The sequence below is a fragment of the Trachymyrmex cornetzi genome, unplaced genomic scaffold, assembly GCF_001594075.2.
Source record: "Trachymyrmex cornetzi isolate Tcor2-1 unplaced genomic scaffold, Tcor1.1 scaffold9, whole genome shotgun sequence".
Taxonomy (NCBI): Eukaryota; Metazoa; Arthropoda; class Insecta; order Hymenoptera; family Formicidae; genus Trachymyrmex; species Trachymyrmex cornetzi.
The window spans coordinates 750,951-767,622 of record NW_017300244.1 but is presented as its reverse complement, the minus strand read 5'-3'; the positions used below and the strand labels follow the sequence as shown (position 1 = coordinate 767,622).

Sequence of the window (16,672 nt, the reverse complement as noted above, 5' to 3'; positions counted from 1 at the left end):
GCATATATGAATACGTAGAATATCTTAGGCTTTAAATATTTATATATTACAACATGCATTATAATTAGAAATTTTTGCAAAAAATCCCTATCAAAATGTTCTAACTTGGCTGTTGAAAATTACATTGAATATTTCGTGCTATTTATATCGTACGTTTTTACTTTATAACCCAGATCTCGTTATACTCGCGGCACAACGCGACGCAACCAGCTATCGGATTTTTTTATGAAGATGACTCACAATTCGGCGGCCGGTTTCGCGTGCGGTCCCAGATACCCGGTTCCCAATGCGGCGGCGAATCTTAATTTCTGAAAGACCCGAGCGGCACCGAGCGACGAGACCAAATTACGACGGCATTTACGAGCCGTTGAGACGTGCGCCGGGAAAAATAAGTAATCTTGATATTTATCTTCTGCGCCCACGCGCGTCGCAGACCGGCCTGAGCAGCACTCGCCGGTCTGCTTTGTCGTGAAAGACTTTTCTCAAGCACGCTGCGTCGCCGAGGCGAACGATCGTCTCTCAAATTATTCTTCGACCGTCGCCGCGATTTCTCGTCATTTTTCGTGGCAGGCGAATTCCAACGGACGACTCGAAGTGGTGCGAAGGCGTGGCAGAGAGCAACACCCATTTTATGTTAATGTTTTGTGCTGCTTTTGGATCGGTCGCGGTAGGCTGCTACTGTTGGTAGCTGAACGTCTTAGAGGCGGTGTTGATGGCTATGCGTCGTCATGGAAGATCATGAAGATAAGATATCTTATAGCTTTATTTAAATGGAAATTTTCGATGATGACACACGACGGATCATGCGGATTTACATATGATATATATCACTGAGATTTTTATGATAGCATTACTGTCAATACTGAATATCTATTAATATTTAATATCTATAATGTGCTCAAATGGAAATTAGTTGACCCGATATCGAGATAATAATATATATAATTTATTCTATTGGAAAAAGAATGATCTTTTCTTAGAGTACCATTCTTAATACCATCGCGTTCAAGATCATTGGCTGTAAAATATAGATGATGACAGCCGTGTGGTTTCTATCGGCGATGTCGTCCGTATCGGACTGGGTTATTAAGAAAGATTATGCGTTGGATAAGCCGGGTCTCGTTGTGTAATTAAGCGAGGGACAGCGCGGAGAGCACAGCGGGTGGAAGAGACACAAATTTCTGCAGGTTTATCCCTACCGCTAATGTTTTCTGGGTGGGCCCTTCCGTTCCCAACAGGTACTTTACATCGCGCTACGAGCGAATTATACGGGATATGCAAATGTTATACAAGATGAAAGATTTCTCAGATATTTTATTTATTTGTTTTCTATCTAGAGAATCGCATTGAGAGATTCTGTGAAATAATGATTATGCAAAAATCAGAATTTTTTATAATTCCGAGAAAAGATCCTCCTCTTTATGAAGTTTAGAAAAAAGACAAAAAATTAGTTAAATTTTTACATTAAGTACTCCCATAAATCTTTTTTTATGTTTTGTCAAAATGAGGAAAGTGAATTATACCTTATGACTGATAATTCGTAACTGAGAGGCAAATGCCGTATTATTTCCAACTTTTTGACAAATTTTGCACGAAATTAGAATAAATTATACGTAGACGTGTTAATAATAGTAATGCTAAGGAAGAATTGCGTTACTCAATGTGCAAAATAAGCTTGATGTCTGGTACCAGACGTGATATCTTAAAATACATTCGCTTTAAAATACATAGGTTTATTTTGAGGAATATGTAGATGAAATATTAGATATGTACGTAAGCTCCGTATTAAGGAGAATACACGTAATACATATATACGAAAAGCAAGGCTCTTCACGGTTGCATGCAAATGTAACTCAGTCTGCGCTCCTATGGATTCGACCTTCGTCAGATACACGCGCTACCAAAGGATTCGCATATTCAGATAGATACGCCTGTCTGTATGTAGGTGAGTTGGAATCGTCTAACCTGCCTGCACGCTACGACCTCGTCCCTCATTTTATTGATCCTCCCTTCTATACAAATAAGCTCGCAGTACCACCGCGCCTGCCAACTCCCAAGGAAAGTTACCCAACGCCACCGGACGCTCGCCTCTCTTTCGTCGGTTTCGGAAATCAATGACATTCTCTGGCTCGTGAGTTGGAGTTCGCTCGAGATATATTTCCACGAGCTGAAACGCGAGCAGGCACGCGTTAAATAGGCACGTGCCGTGCGAAGACAAGTGATTTTACGAGGTGGATGTTTCCTTGATTTCAACGCGGACTACGTCAGATAGTTACGTGAATTACGACATGGATTTATTATTGGCGGATCCAAAAAATTTCTCAATGGACAAATTTGTCAATGGAGGGCCATTGGTGCGTCATAAGCGAAATTTTTTTCAAAGTTAAATATAAAAAGATAAAATATTTAAATTATTATTGGCATTATATTGTAAAAGTAGATATTATTTAAATGTATAATTTATAAAACGTTTTATTTAAAATTACAGTAACACAAAAAAAAGAATAATATAATAGAATCTATGTATATTTTTTTATGTGTTTAAAAGAAGAAAATAAATTTCAAGCAGGTAAATAAAAACTTTAATGTTGTAAAATGAAAATGAAGTTACAAGTAAAAAAAAAATTTAATATTCATGCATTAAATTTAACATAAAATTTTATGGAAAGTACATTAAAGGACCCTACACTAATCTTATGTAAAATGGATCCCAGTCGAATTGGCTGAAATTTTACTATAATGTAGATCATGATGTCCTGATCAAAAGTCCTCATGGGCACAAGGTTAAAAAAAGGACAGTTTTCGAGGCATTGAAAATCAAATGTGGAATTTAGCCATATTTCCAATATTTGACATCCAATGACTCGAAAACTGTTCATTTTTGGACCTTGTGCCCATGAGGACTTTTAATCAGGACATCATGATCTACATTATAGTAAAATATACAATACAATATTAAATTTCATAATATTTTTAACAGTGTATAAAATACATATAACATTTTGCAATAAATGTTTTTAAAAAGGACATTTTAAGGAAGGCCCATCGTTTCCACGATCCCGTGGATTCGTTAGTGGGATTTATGCGGATTAGTCGACCAAGAACACCTTACCATTTTCGCGAAACTCGCTGGTCACAATTGCCGAAATTTATTCTCACCGGACGGATAAATTGCCGGTAGCAATGTGATTATTGCGGACGACGCTAATTAGAGACTAATTAAAGACTTAGGTTCATGGTTACCAGTATATCTGTATAAATTACATCACGTACCGTGCATCCGAGTTCTCCAACGCGGCATATTACATCGGAGATTTACGTCTTGTTAACGTCACGCTTTAGTTACTGCCTGTGGCCGCACAGACACTCGCGAACACAACTACAAATCATTCTCAATAATCTGCGTGAGCGCACGGCTTTATGCGTATTGCTCGCGACTAAATTTAACCGCGTGACTACGTCCATATGTACGTAACCTAGCGTATTGGATTGCCGCAATCGCCATATCGAATCAAACGTCCAATGAAATGTCTTTCTACAGCGCTGTCGATTCACATGATTAAATCGATCGTGACAAATCGCACATTCTAGATAGCGGATTATATATAATGAATTTCGCGGTCTTGTCAATACGGGAATCTTCGTACGTTTTAACCTGTATATATATATATATATATGTACTTCATAATCTATAAATATTTCGATTACATTGTTCTGTATCGCACTATTTCGAGACATCCCTGACCTCGATTATTCTGGACTTTTATCGTTCTTGATAAAAGGCCTTAGGTATATCATCCGTTTAGCATGTTGTTACGTCGCGCCGCTTATTATTCACGTAAAGATATGGATCGGAATAACGGAGTAATATAAGATTTACCTCTTCGCCACGGAAGTTTCTATAGCGGACCCACTTTCCTAGTTTCGGCCTCCAGTATTCCAGCATGTACGCCTCCGAATACTCGACACCCTGACCGTTACCGAAGCGGCCCTGAGTGCCGGTCGCCGTGATCGTATGCACTGTGTGAAGATCGATTTCCAACCATTCGCGCGGCTCCGCCGTGATCTGCTGTTTCGGACACCAGGCACCTCCATGGCTCTCCTGCTTCAGCCTGGAAGAATAAATATTTGCTCTGGGATTACGGACCTTTATTTTCCCTTTCCCGTTTTCTTATCGCGCTACAATCGCCGAGGGGAAAAGAGAACTTCTCCGGGGAATCCCTAGCTCGTGAAAAGGAAAATAGTCGCCAATGCGCGTGATCCGAACTTTCTCGTCTTGCGTGATGCTTTTACGGATTCATACATTCTTATCTGCATGCAAATTCAGAGAGGTTTATCATATTTCGATTCACGATATTCTTCGTTTATAGCTTCAAATAAGAATGTCTAAAGAAATGGTATTTCAAAATTACGTAAAACCTTCCTGAATGCGGAATGCACGGAGAAATGTAGTGCGGTAATATTGAAATCTCTTTGAATGTTCGTCGGGATTTGCAACGTGCAAAGAATTCTCGCGCCCATATTCGTTGACAAGAAAATGTTGTTATATATCGCAGTATATGAGTACCAAGAGCGAACGGAAACACGGCATCGTTACTCAGAGGAAATCGTATAAATACGTGATCGACCGCGTGTCTGACGGATAACCGTCAGCTCGCCAACGCGATACGGGATGAAATTATAATTTATCGATCGAACCAAGTCCCGGATGACATGAATTAAAGATGAGCTGACACCGTCGCGGGAACGGCAGCGAAGCCACTCCGAGCTGGCTAATAATTGTATTCGCATATACCTTTCGCGGACTTGTCTATGGCTTTAAAAAGCTTTTCTGTCGTCTGCGATATGGCTGTGAAACACGCATGCTGCGTGGACAATTCCATATCTCGTAAAGCCGACGAGAGCGAATCTGTTTCGAATTCTTTTCGACGTCGTAAATTATTATGCTGCTATCCTCGATGTGATAGTCCATGAAGCAGTATTATTTTATAAGCATTTATTAATAAAGCGTATTATACCGAACATGGCATGCATCGTCATCGTAAGCGTGTTTATTAACTATGAAAAGTTTATGAAAGCACATTTCTTCGGGAATTTCCCGGCGGGATCTCGTCTGCAACGAGAGGGTGCCTCCTTGTACGAAACACGACAGAGACGAGTATTGGGCGGAGAAAAATTTAAGAAAGAGGGAAGAACAAGAGATGAGATCCCGAAGAAGCGGGTGGCGGTGCCAAATGAATCCGCCGGCGGAACTCGAGCAAAAATGTTCTCGCGCAATAAAGAGGTGAGCTACCGTCCTCTCTGAAGTGTCAGAACTTTAAGTGTTGCTTTGACGTGGAAGGCAGTAAAAGCGGCCGACTAGGATTTGCCGTGTGTCTGTCTAGGGGCGCCTCACGACATGGTTTAGCAACACGGGAAAGAGAATACAGAATGAAACAGCACGAAAGGAGGACACGGAGAGAGAAGAAGAGCGAGAAAGAGGCGGAACGTACGAAGCGAGCAAAAGAAAGCCCGAGACTTACGGATGTGGAAATGGCGTGGACGCGGGAAGGAATAAGAGCGAGAAAGAGAAAGGAGTAATATCCACCACCGCGCGCCAAAGATCATAACTCATAGCCCATTAAGAGACCTCGAACTGCCTGGCTGCCACTTTGATACAGTCCGGGGCATCAAAGACATTCCGCGCGCACGGCACTCCTGGTCTACGATAAATCTCAGAACGGACGATTACGCCGACTTGAACGGCGAGCTGCCACGTCGGCGGAATCGGAGCGCGTCCTTAGACGGAGGGACCGATTATTGAGAGGAATGGTTTGTCGAACTGGAGAGATGCGCGTCGCTCCGAGATCGGACTTAGGAACCGTCTGAAGGGAAATGATCCGTTGCTAAGGTGAATAAGATCCTCTCGAGCGACGTCGTTGTCGAATAATCGAGAGGATTTCTTTCTGAGGATAATATTTTACGATTTATATGGGTTTATCGATACACAATACATTTCGTTGCAATACATCAAATAACTATAAAACGATTAATGTGCGAGTATGAGTATTGTAAATAAAATATATCTTTTGTGTTTTTTTTTGTTGTGTGTGTGTTGTTTTTTTTTGTTGTGTGTTTTGTGTGTGTGTGTGTGTGTGTGTGTGTGGAAGAAACCTGCTGTGTTTGTGTGTTATCTGCAAATTGAAAAATTGTAAGATTTCATGATTTCAAAAATCTAAGTCTTATATAAAGTAAACTGCTATTCTGAGATTACAGCATATCAGATAGAAGTTCGTAGGAGTATTTGATGGTAAGCGGATAGGTAAATAGGGTATTCACCGTGAAGCCCGTTATACCACGAAGCCTCGAAAATGCCGTCAAAGAAGTTCTAGCCGACAATGCGGTTTGAAGCGATATCGGTGTTGTTGCACTGAAGAAACGCGTGACGTTGTCGATTGCGAAATTGACTACGTATCTCCGTTTTATCTATCAACTGATTACCTACGCCTCGATACGCCGGGATTAATTTCATGCATTAATTTGTTTTATGTTCACGCTTCAATGATTGATTAATAGTGACGAGAGTTGATTACAACCCGCGGAATATTGAAAATTCACGCACGGCTCGGTTAATGCAGCAGAATTTCAATTACGGGCGAAAGGGCACTGGTGGAGCGACTAATGTCTTGCAAGTGCGAGATTATTAGCGCGGTAGGTGGTCCCGATGATTCCTTGTGTTTGGACATTCGTCCCTCGCCGTGCTGTTCTCCGTCCCGTCCACCTCGTCGCGCGTTTGTCTCGCTGGAATGGTAATTAGCTGACACGCATAATCGAAGGAGTATGCGACGGGCACGTTAACGACGTCTAAGAGCTTCGGAACAGCCGATACAAATGGCTCCGCATGCGGGACGCTGCGCGTCATTAATCCTCATTGCGGGCTGAGGGCCGAATTAGACGTTGCGGTTTAGTAGGACATGATTAATATACGGTGCAACCAGTCGACCGGTCGATCGTCAACTATCTCGAAGACAGACAAGATGACGGACGTGTCGCCCGGGTAGCTCGTCGAATTGCTCAACTTGTAGATGATCTATCGCATTCCATGGAGATGATGACTTCGCCTCTTCGGTTTCTCACCGCTACCACCGTGATCGCACGCTAGACGTCTTAAATAGCCTATAATCGAGAGCCAGTTAGGAGTAGACAGATCGAGAACTTCCGGAGTAGGCGTTTAGTTAACAAACAGCGCTCGACGAGGTATGGAGCCGATGAATGGTCAAGTTGATTCGAATATCGCTGCATTACGCCGTCGATGTCGATTTCGCGATGCGAGCGCACGCCGCTGCGTTTTTCACGGTCCGCAGCGGAGTTAATATGATCAAATTTCCGGATTTGTATTGCGTCGGATTTGTATGTGATACGCTGCGTAAACGAATCAGTAATTCACTCACCGTGCGCGATGCGGCCCGACGTTTCCGCTATCGAAGCTAGAGCTCGCAGTGATGTCCGCATCGGGAATCGCGCCCGATTCCATCCCCAGGGGTGCGATGCATTGTGCTGCAAATAAAGGAAATTGCTTCAATTATATGTTTGTCTCGAATAAAAACAAATGAACGATATAAACTTCGGATGTAAAGCTCATTTTAGACGATATGTTAAAATTAGCCATATGCATGTGTATATATATATGTATAATACGAGATGCTTCGGTAATGTAAATTAACATGACATTCTCTCGGTTGAATTTGAAGACAATTTCTCTCGAATAATCTGAATGGACATTTATTTTTACATCACAATTTTTAGTTTCTTAACATTATAAATATATTTTTAAACAATAGGCTTTTTGCTTCAAGAATACATCAAGTATAAGTAAAATGTCTAATGAGTCTCCACAGTTGTTAATGCGTAAATAATATGTTTATAAAGTGATAAGATATAATTCGCAAACAATTGTATTTACCAATGAAGTTAACTGCAAACGTTTCGACTTTGGATTTGAGTCCTCTTCAGTGTGGAAGTCAAGTACAGTTTGTTTGTACTTGTCTCCAAATTCCAATTGTTTACGAATTATACCCTGGTAGAAATTTCATGCATTTTTTGAGCAGTTACTAAACAGTTACACCAACTTCTGTCTAGTAACTGAGGAGGAAAACTACTTAGGATCCCAATCAGGATGTAACACTTTGTTTGCAGTTACTGCATACAAAAGTTGCGTAAAATCTGAATCCATTTACTGGAATAGAAACACAACAAATAATGGATATTAAATTGATTAATAAGCAAGCCAACTGCTCGTGAAATGGACAGAATAAAACTTTATCAAGTTCTTGTCCATTTCCTACTTAATATTGGCACAATTAATTACCAGAGATATCTTATCGCCTTATAAATATGTTAATTACTCATCAATAATCGTGAGGTATTTTACTTATATTTAATTAAATATGAATACACTCATAAAAGAAGTGTTTAATTTTAAGAGATTAAAATGTTTTTTATTCTTGTCTCCGTTTTTTAAACACATGAAGATGTTTTATTTTTAAACTTTTTCAATGAGCAAAATATATATATTATGTTTGGATTTAAAATACTAAAACGTTTAAAATTGAAATATCTTTTATTACTAAATGTTTGTTTTGTAATGTGAATATTTTAAACACTATATTTTTTACAGTGTATTGTTAAGTATCAAGTTAAAATAAAAAGACTATTTAACACATCAAATGCAAAATAAAGTTTAACAAAAAATATCATGTAACATAGGTTTATAACCACCAAAGGTCATATAATAAAGTTGATACATCGTTTGTCTCGCATCAACGATATGCTCTTTTCAGCTTGAACTTTTCGTCATCATTAAAAGTTGTTTTAAACAAGCCAGGTTCTCGCGAGAGTCGTGTTGCGCCGTTTGCGCCGTTATTTTCAGTGAGAACTGGAGTTTATCAGGTTTTCATTATGCGCTTGAACGTCCTGGGGCTACTTTTTTCGAGGCCAACGCGGGTAAACCGCGCGCGCCGCTCGAAAACGATGAAAAAGGCATCACGGGCGCCGTTCTGGAGCGCCGTATTTATCGCTTGGTGGATCGCGCGTTCCGCGATAATTACGACGCTTAACACGATACCGAGAACGGATTTCCATTTGGAATCGAAGAAAGATAAGTGCTGGGGATGACTTGAAATTACATATCCGTGCAGGCCTGCTGACGATCAAAGCGGCACTCGCGAACGAGAACGGCCATCGTACCTTGAGAAGAGGTCAAAGCAGATCTGTTGGCGTAATATAAGATCACGCCAGGGTTCTCGGGAAACGAGCGAATGATATATAGCTCTTTAGCAAGAAATCGCGGCAAAATGGAGCGGTGCTTCGGTAAACTTGATAAATCCGTGTAGAAAATTCAACTTCCAATGGCCCTAACGACAGCTGTTTCCTGAACCATCGTCGAAACCGTCAACGATTATCGAGCTCGTTTATTCGTCCAACGATCTTAAATCCACAAACTTTTCTTCCGACCGCTTTCTTCATCGTCGCGGATGTCTGGCACCGAAAAGATGTCTGGCGTAAATAAGAGGATTGTAAACATTCTCTACTTCTTCCAAACGTGGCCGGAAACTCGGTTTTGAATAAGATAGAAATGAGATAAAAATTATTCAATAAAATATTCACTTATTTTGACTAAATAATAATTCTTAATTAACTAATTAATGATAGAACAGCAATGTACGAGCAAATTTAATATTTTCGAGTATTTGACTTCTAGCAAATTATAAGTTTTAAAGCATATTATTGATCTTAAAATTATAAGAATAAAAAAGATGTATTAAAACTAAATTTCTTAAGATTCCTGGATGATGTATTAATTATCGAAGATTTAAATAAAAATTTTATCGATAATATTAAGATTTTAAGAAATATTTTAAAATTTTTAATTTATATAATATGTTTATCTAATTCTTCAAATAAGCATGTATTCATCATATAGACATGTGTAACAAAAATCGAAGAGATAAAAATATACAGAGAGAATAATGCCTCTATTTTTCGCTATTCGTTCATTTCATTTTCACTATTCCGGGAGAGCAGGAAACAATTACGCAGAGGAATTCTGGTAATCATCTGCAGCCCTATGTCGTCTAAAAATATTCGAGAACCATCTCGAGCTTCGTTAAAACAGCAAAACACGCATTGAGACAAATAAATTTCGTAATCAGTGCTACCCAGTACGTGATCTAAAGATTCTCAGAGATCGATCGTCTTCACGTCGCGTTCCCTTCGATACGCATCTGATCCAGCAACAAAAGGCTTAGACTTTGAGGTCGCCTCCGAGTAGTTAGGGTAGGCAGACAAGTTCGATTCTCGTATTTATAGACATCCTGGAAAAGAGTGCAAGAACGGGAGAAGAAGAAGAAGAAGAAGTAAGTTATGCGACGTTTGGCCCGCCCCAGCCACTCATTCGGCGACCATAATTCTCGGGGAGTGACAGCTCCGAACGGAAGGGTGTGTGCCGCCCTCCATCCGCGAGAAGAGGGAAATTGAATGCCTTCGCAACCCCTCTTCACCTAACGTCCCAACGTCGCTCTCTCGTCTTCTCGTTCGCTAGTTCTCGCTCTCCTCCTTTAACCACGTCACTGTCAAACTGATAACCGCTTCTTTCCAGAGACGGCTCCTCTCCGCGAAACCCGAGACAACCACGAAACGGTCGACGAACAAGCCGCGCCTGGAGGAGAACGCAATACGTTCGAGGCAACGTAAGAGAGATTGTAATAGAAAAATCGTAATAAATTCTGAGAGAAATTCTTCCACCGTATATCCAGCACCGTTGCTTTTGTATTTGTTGTTACTTGATAGTCTGAGAGTACCGCGAACGTACCGTCTTTCTCCGCCTCCATTTTGTATGTTCCCATATATGTAACATATATCTGCGCGCACGTCGAGTTGATAAACGATTTTCCGCAAATCTTGAAATACCGAAATGGTAATTGAAATGTCTTGGCGTTGAATCAGACTTCCACGCTTAAGTTACAAGTTGAGGTAGCGATGAAGGCTTGCGCGATTTGTTAGAGATCTACGAATTGCGCAATATCGTAAATCTCCTCCTTTACAAGAACGGATCTCCTTCTCTGCCGTCGTTTGTCCTCTCTCGCGAAGCACTCACGTCGCACTCGAGTAGCGAACCACTCCTTCTTCAGGCAACTGAGAATGGTTCTGAATTAACCTTTAACACAGCGTAAGTCACGTCTTTATCTACTAGGCAAGGCTAACTTTAATAATTTAATATATTCTCTGCGTAGCCTGGTTATGCAAACGGCTATGTGGAATCTCAGGTTTTCTTTATAATTTAAAAAAATGCATAACGAATATAATTTGCTACAATACACAAGCGGATACTCATTGTAGATCTACACGCATCATGTCTCGTATAATTTTGTTCCCACATCCCGGATGAAGTCAAAGATATCGCCTTTGGTAGACGAGTACGACGAGTAATTAACGCGGCTTTTATAATAATAGCAAAGCAAATTGCACAGAAGACTAACGAATCTCTCGGCAAATTAGGGAAGAAAAATAGAGGAAGTGTGGTGAAGGTAGACACCAACAACGGGCTTTTCTATCTCGGAGAATTTAATAATTCGCATCACCCTTCCTTTGTTAATTCCAGGATTATTATTAATGACGGCGCACCAGAGTCGTGGTCGGCTTTCGGTACACTTACTCGCACTTCTCTTTTCAGGCGCGAATGTAAATTAATTACGCACCAGGACTTTCACGAAAAACATATTAAACTTCCCCATCTCATTGTAGCGCGATATTAGCGCATAAATCATGACTCGCACCTAATCCTTGGATTAACTCAATCTTTATTTTTTTATGTCAAAATGTCTCGACAAATTATAATGTACGAGCTGCCTCTTGCACTCATAACGTATCTTAAATATTATGAAGAGTCAGAAAAAATTTCTATTACATTGTGTATTCTCAAATATTAAGATGTTAAGCTTTCTTGCAAAGCGTTATAATGAAATTGCTAATCGTTAAGGAAATACAAATTTCATTTCATGTGCTAGACGCATTTGTTACGTCGTTATGTGGCATATGTATATCTTTACCAACGTGACCGCAATACCGAGATTTAATCCAGATTAAATTCTACGCAAGATGTAACTTGGAAACTGTCTGCTCGTTTGTGTATTAGTGATAATCAGCTTCTCAGCACGGCTCACAACGACGGAACTCGGTTCGTTATGTTTGCTCAACGGAATTAGCAGGTGGACACCTGCCACAAGGTTTTCCCCTTTCGACTGTAATGGCGCGCCCGTTTTCTGGGCATCGGTGAAATTAGAATGAATGTTTGTAAGAGCGTCGACCCCGAAAGAAGTTCGTGCTTGCCCCCTAGATAATGCGCTGCACCCTTTAGGGCCATGAAAGCCGAGGCGCGGTTTCCTCGGGTATTGTCAGACTTGGGGAGCCATTTTCGCCTCTTTCAGAGAAAACAAACATTCGTTCTAGGTGGAAGGTAACTCGCGTCGACGAAAACGCGCATGCTCGTCCTTCTGGCGCCGCGACGGCTGGCAGAACGGAAGTACTACTTTTACACCGGCCCTTTCGTCCCACCTACTTCTCCAAGGTCCTACTTCTCTCTCGTTCTTTCCGTCCTATCCAGCGAGCATGCATCTTTTTCTACCATGCCGCGACCGTTCCACCCTTGGAACCCCCTAGGCGTGGGTTGGAAATCACCGTCTCGAGTTGCGTGCGTTACTTAGACCTCGAGGGTCGAGAGTGCAACCCCTTTGTACGGGGTTCGTGCCTTCGTGGCCTGGATTTATCAAAACTAACCAGTTTTATTCTCTGACGTGTCTGACGTTAATAGATACGAAGAGAGGCAGACGCTGTATAGTGACGTTGCTTCGTAAGAATATTTACTGTAATAGCTTTTTATTAGAAAAATCAACAATAAAATCACACAAAAATTAACACAGATATTATTTACAATGTAATTTAATTTTTCTATTTAAAAAAAAAAAGATACAGAAAATGTATTATTATATATAATATTATTATATAGACATTAGTCTGCTTGCAATTTTCTTGTAAATTCTTAATATTCTTTTACGCAGATGGAAAAAAGTGTGTCAACTAAGAATATAAATTCTTCTTTAAATGAAGAACTTCTTCGCTCATCATCCAATTCTATAGGTCCAGTTGATGTCAGTGTGCGAAGGGTTTTAGGGCACGAACCCTTCATATTCGTACAGTTGGGCACGTGGTGTTTGCTTTCGTGGGTTAACCTTATGAAAATACAGATCTGCGCTCGTCGGATTGACGTACGCCCTTCGAACCCGAAAGTCGGGGATTATTACACTCGACATCGCTAGTCGACGTTTGACAGTTGACGTCCTTTCAGCGCGTCAAGCGCGAGACATCCCTTGGATTCTCCCCGGATTCGTTCTCGTTGCTCGATACATTTCGCGATGCCGCCGGGACGTCGCGTCGTCGCTCAGGTCGATCGCGATGAGGTACGAAAGGGTTTACCGCGACGTGGCGAAGAACGACAATAATCATTCTCACTCGCGTACATTTCGAAGCGAAGATCTCGATAGCTCGGGGAATATCCGAATATATCGCCGAAAAATAGCGATTCGCGATCGAGGGAACGCGGAAAGCCGAGGATTATTTCGCTCGACGTCTTCCGAACTGACGCCCTTTCAACGTGTCAATCCCACTTGATTTTCCCGATTCATCCTCATTCGTCGATGTATCCAAAGGCTGCGCCTTTGCTGAAACGCGGGGTTAAGTCGATTGCACTCAAGGCGATTTATCCGGAGTCGTTAGGGGCGAAGAGATCTGAAGTTCGTGTACGCGGGCGAGCGTAAACTGTCGGTTCTGGCGCGTGATCAAGCCGAACGTGGAGATCGGAGTCAGCGCGAGGGTAAAGAACAGATGTCGGAATACCAGCTTGGGAATGTTTACGTCGCGAGGATTTTATATCTGAGAGACATACGACGTACACGTGCAGAAAGTGTTGGCGGTGCCTTTGTCGTACGAATAATCGCGTCTTTCAAACAAGACTCGCAGAAGCTGTCAACCAGTATTAACGGCTGCACTGAGCGTACAAAGGAATGACAAGTTGTAATGATAACCGGGGTATGTTTTGATAACTGTATCTGCGAAGAGTATACAACTACGAGAGTATATTTGTGCGTTTGTATATAGGTGACTGTACAAATAATCAGCTAATCCGCATATACAAGTTGCATGATCGTCTCAATTATAATTCTTCTCGTAAATACAGGATATCGTGATTAAGCTCGACTTCAAGATTATGATGTCCAATGCATGTTATGCTATTCATTCTAAAAATATCTACAACAATATGTGATACGTACATTGAGTTTGTTCAGTTTACATGTAAAATTTTTCCCTATGCAGCACAGATTATTCTATAACAATATTACAACACATTGCAACGTTGTTGCGAATTTTGTGCTGTACAGGTTCCGACATATTTTATTATTTATATTTTTTATAACTTTTTATTATTGTAAAAGTTTGAAATAAGTAGACTTTTAAATTATTTTAATTTAAAAATCACTTTTTTTTTTAATAAACAAGATATCCTATACTTCGTATCGTCGCATGGGTTAGCGACAGAGCGTGGACGAAGGGCAATAACGTGTTAATTGCCGCATTGTTATGTTAATACGTTGAAGACTCCAGCAATAATTTCGTCACCATCACGCTAGGGCCTAATGGATCCGTAGGTAATTGGAAAGGAGGGCTGAGGACCGAGAGGGTGACAGAGGGATGACAATGTCATAACGGAGGGCTCTGTTGCGTGACGATTTTCCTCCCCGAACACATTCCTACCGTCTGTTTTCGATGTGTTCTCGATGCGACAAACATACATAGATAAGCGTGTTACCATTATATGCATATCATTACGTATATACACGTATTAATTTGCAAATATTAAAATTAATGCGTTCATGTGTACGTTTGTAATTTATTTAAAGGCTGAGTCACATCGGCGTATCTGTACATTCTGTTTCACCACTAGCTATGTCATCGCAGTTGCTGTTAACAATGAGTCTCGTACGGAATGCAAAAAAAAAGCGATCGTTCGCCACATGTGTCGCTCGCGTTAAATCTCGCTACGTCAGATACATCCCTCACGGATGACGCATCTGTACAATTGCCTATCCTATCACTCCGACTCTCCAGCACACTCGTCCGCTCGTGCACGTACACTTTCGCGTTTACCCCCGCAATTACGCGACACCGACATGGAACGCACGAGTTACTCTCGTCTATGCACGCATCTATACGTACACACCAACCATCCTCGTCCTATAGACAAAATCGAACGCACCCTCGCATGCACGGACGCAGGCAAGCACCTAGAGGGTGTGCAGTACGCGCAGGCAATCCGACCAACGTGCAACATGTTTATGTATCGCCGGTAACATTAACATTGCAATTTATGCACGCTTCAACTGCTCGGAGACCCCTTTCAGCTCTCCCCGATCGGCCACAGCTGACCGGCTCGCTTAACACAACCGCGAATTTACCGACGCGGTTCAATGTACAAGTTCAGTCACCGCGGGGGGTCCACAATCGTCCCCTTCGGTCTCCTTCCAACTTTCGTACGAAGCTATTTATATTTCGGCGCTCGTTCAGTGCTTCTCTTATACAGATCCTCTTATACCATCCCACCTACGCTCGGACGCCTCTATGGATCTGTCGGTGACCGGTATTCGAGAGAAGCGCGGTTCTATTGGATTCCAAGTATGGTTGAGTGAATTCGAAATGCGCCGTGTCTTGCTTCTTTTATACACGAATAAAAAGAAGCCTGACTAAAACGATATGTACTTCTGCTGTGACTAGCTCAATGTTTTTATTACCAGTTACAATTAATTGATAAGCTGCTATTTGGACTATTTTGTTAAATTGCATTTGGAAACTTATATCCATAAGTAAGACATACTTTTTCCTCCAAGAGAATGTTGCTTTATAATCATCGCTGTTCTGTTTGTTATTTCAAAGTATTATGTTGAGCTGCTTTGATAACCAGTAGAATTTAATTAGCGAAGTTTGTGCTATATAGTTGTTTTCCCGGATTACACTGGCATGCTCAAGTATAAGTATAAGCAGGATCAAAGGTAGCCTAAGTATCGGCTTTGAGGTCAAATAGTATGCCGCATAGGTTCCAAGAGTTAGAAGAGTTAACATCGACTTTCCTGATTTAGTATGTTCCTGTTATACGGATACCTATATTTAGTGTACAAGTATAAGCCGATTACTGTACACTTATAAACTTTATTGTACCATCACTGATAAAGTTGTCAGGATTCATGCGTTGTAACTCTTGTTTATAACTCATATTAAATATTCATTATATAAAAGACTCTAGGAATCTAATTTTGCAAGTTAAAGTTATATGACAAAATTATATAGCTTTATGCTTGTAACGGAAAGTCAATATTTTGAAAACTTTGCGCTCGGTATAACTCGAATCTACTCATTCATCCAGGGAAAAGGATGCTACGCATTACAGTGCAACCGAATCGAGACCATCATGATCCATCTTTCGATCCTGCTCGAGAAATTCTTCGGGTGCGAAATACGTCCCGTATACGTAAGTTTCGAGCTCGATTTCACGAACGAGTACCTAAAAGCCTTTCCCGGAGCTGACTTC

The 16,672-nt window shown here is 41.0% G+C and overlaps 1 protein-coding gene across 4 annotated transcripts in view; it reads right to left on the bottom strand.

Annotated features, from left to right (window-relative positions):
• LOC108769371 (discoidin domain-containing receptor 2) overlaps positions 1–16,672 on the bottom strand; it is a 105,449-nt gene that overhangs the window by 12,006 nt on the left and 76,771 nt on the right. For all 4 annotated transcript variants that reach the window (XM_018520310.1, XM_018520306.1, XM_018520307.1 and 1 more), the window contains exons 3-4: positions 7,431–7,536; positions 3,881–4,112 (exon numbers count right to left, since the gene is read on the bottom strand). In XM_018520310.1, coding sequence (XP_018375812.1) covers positions 3,881–4,112; positions 7,431–7,536 — 338 coding nt within the window. The remainder of the gene's footprint in view (positions 1–3,880; positions 4,113–7,430; positions 7,537–16,672) is intronic.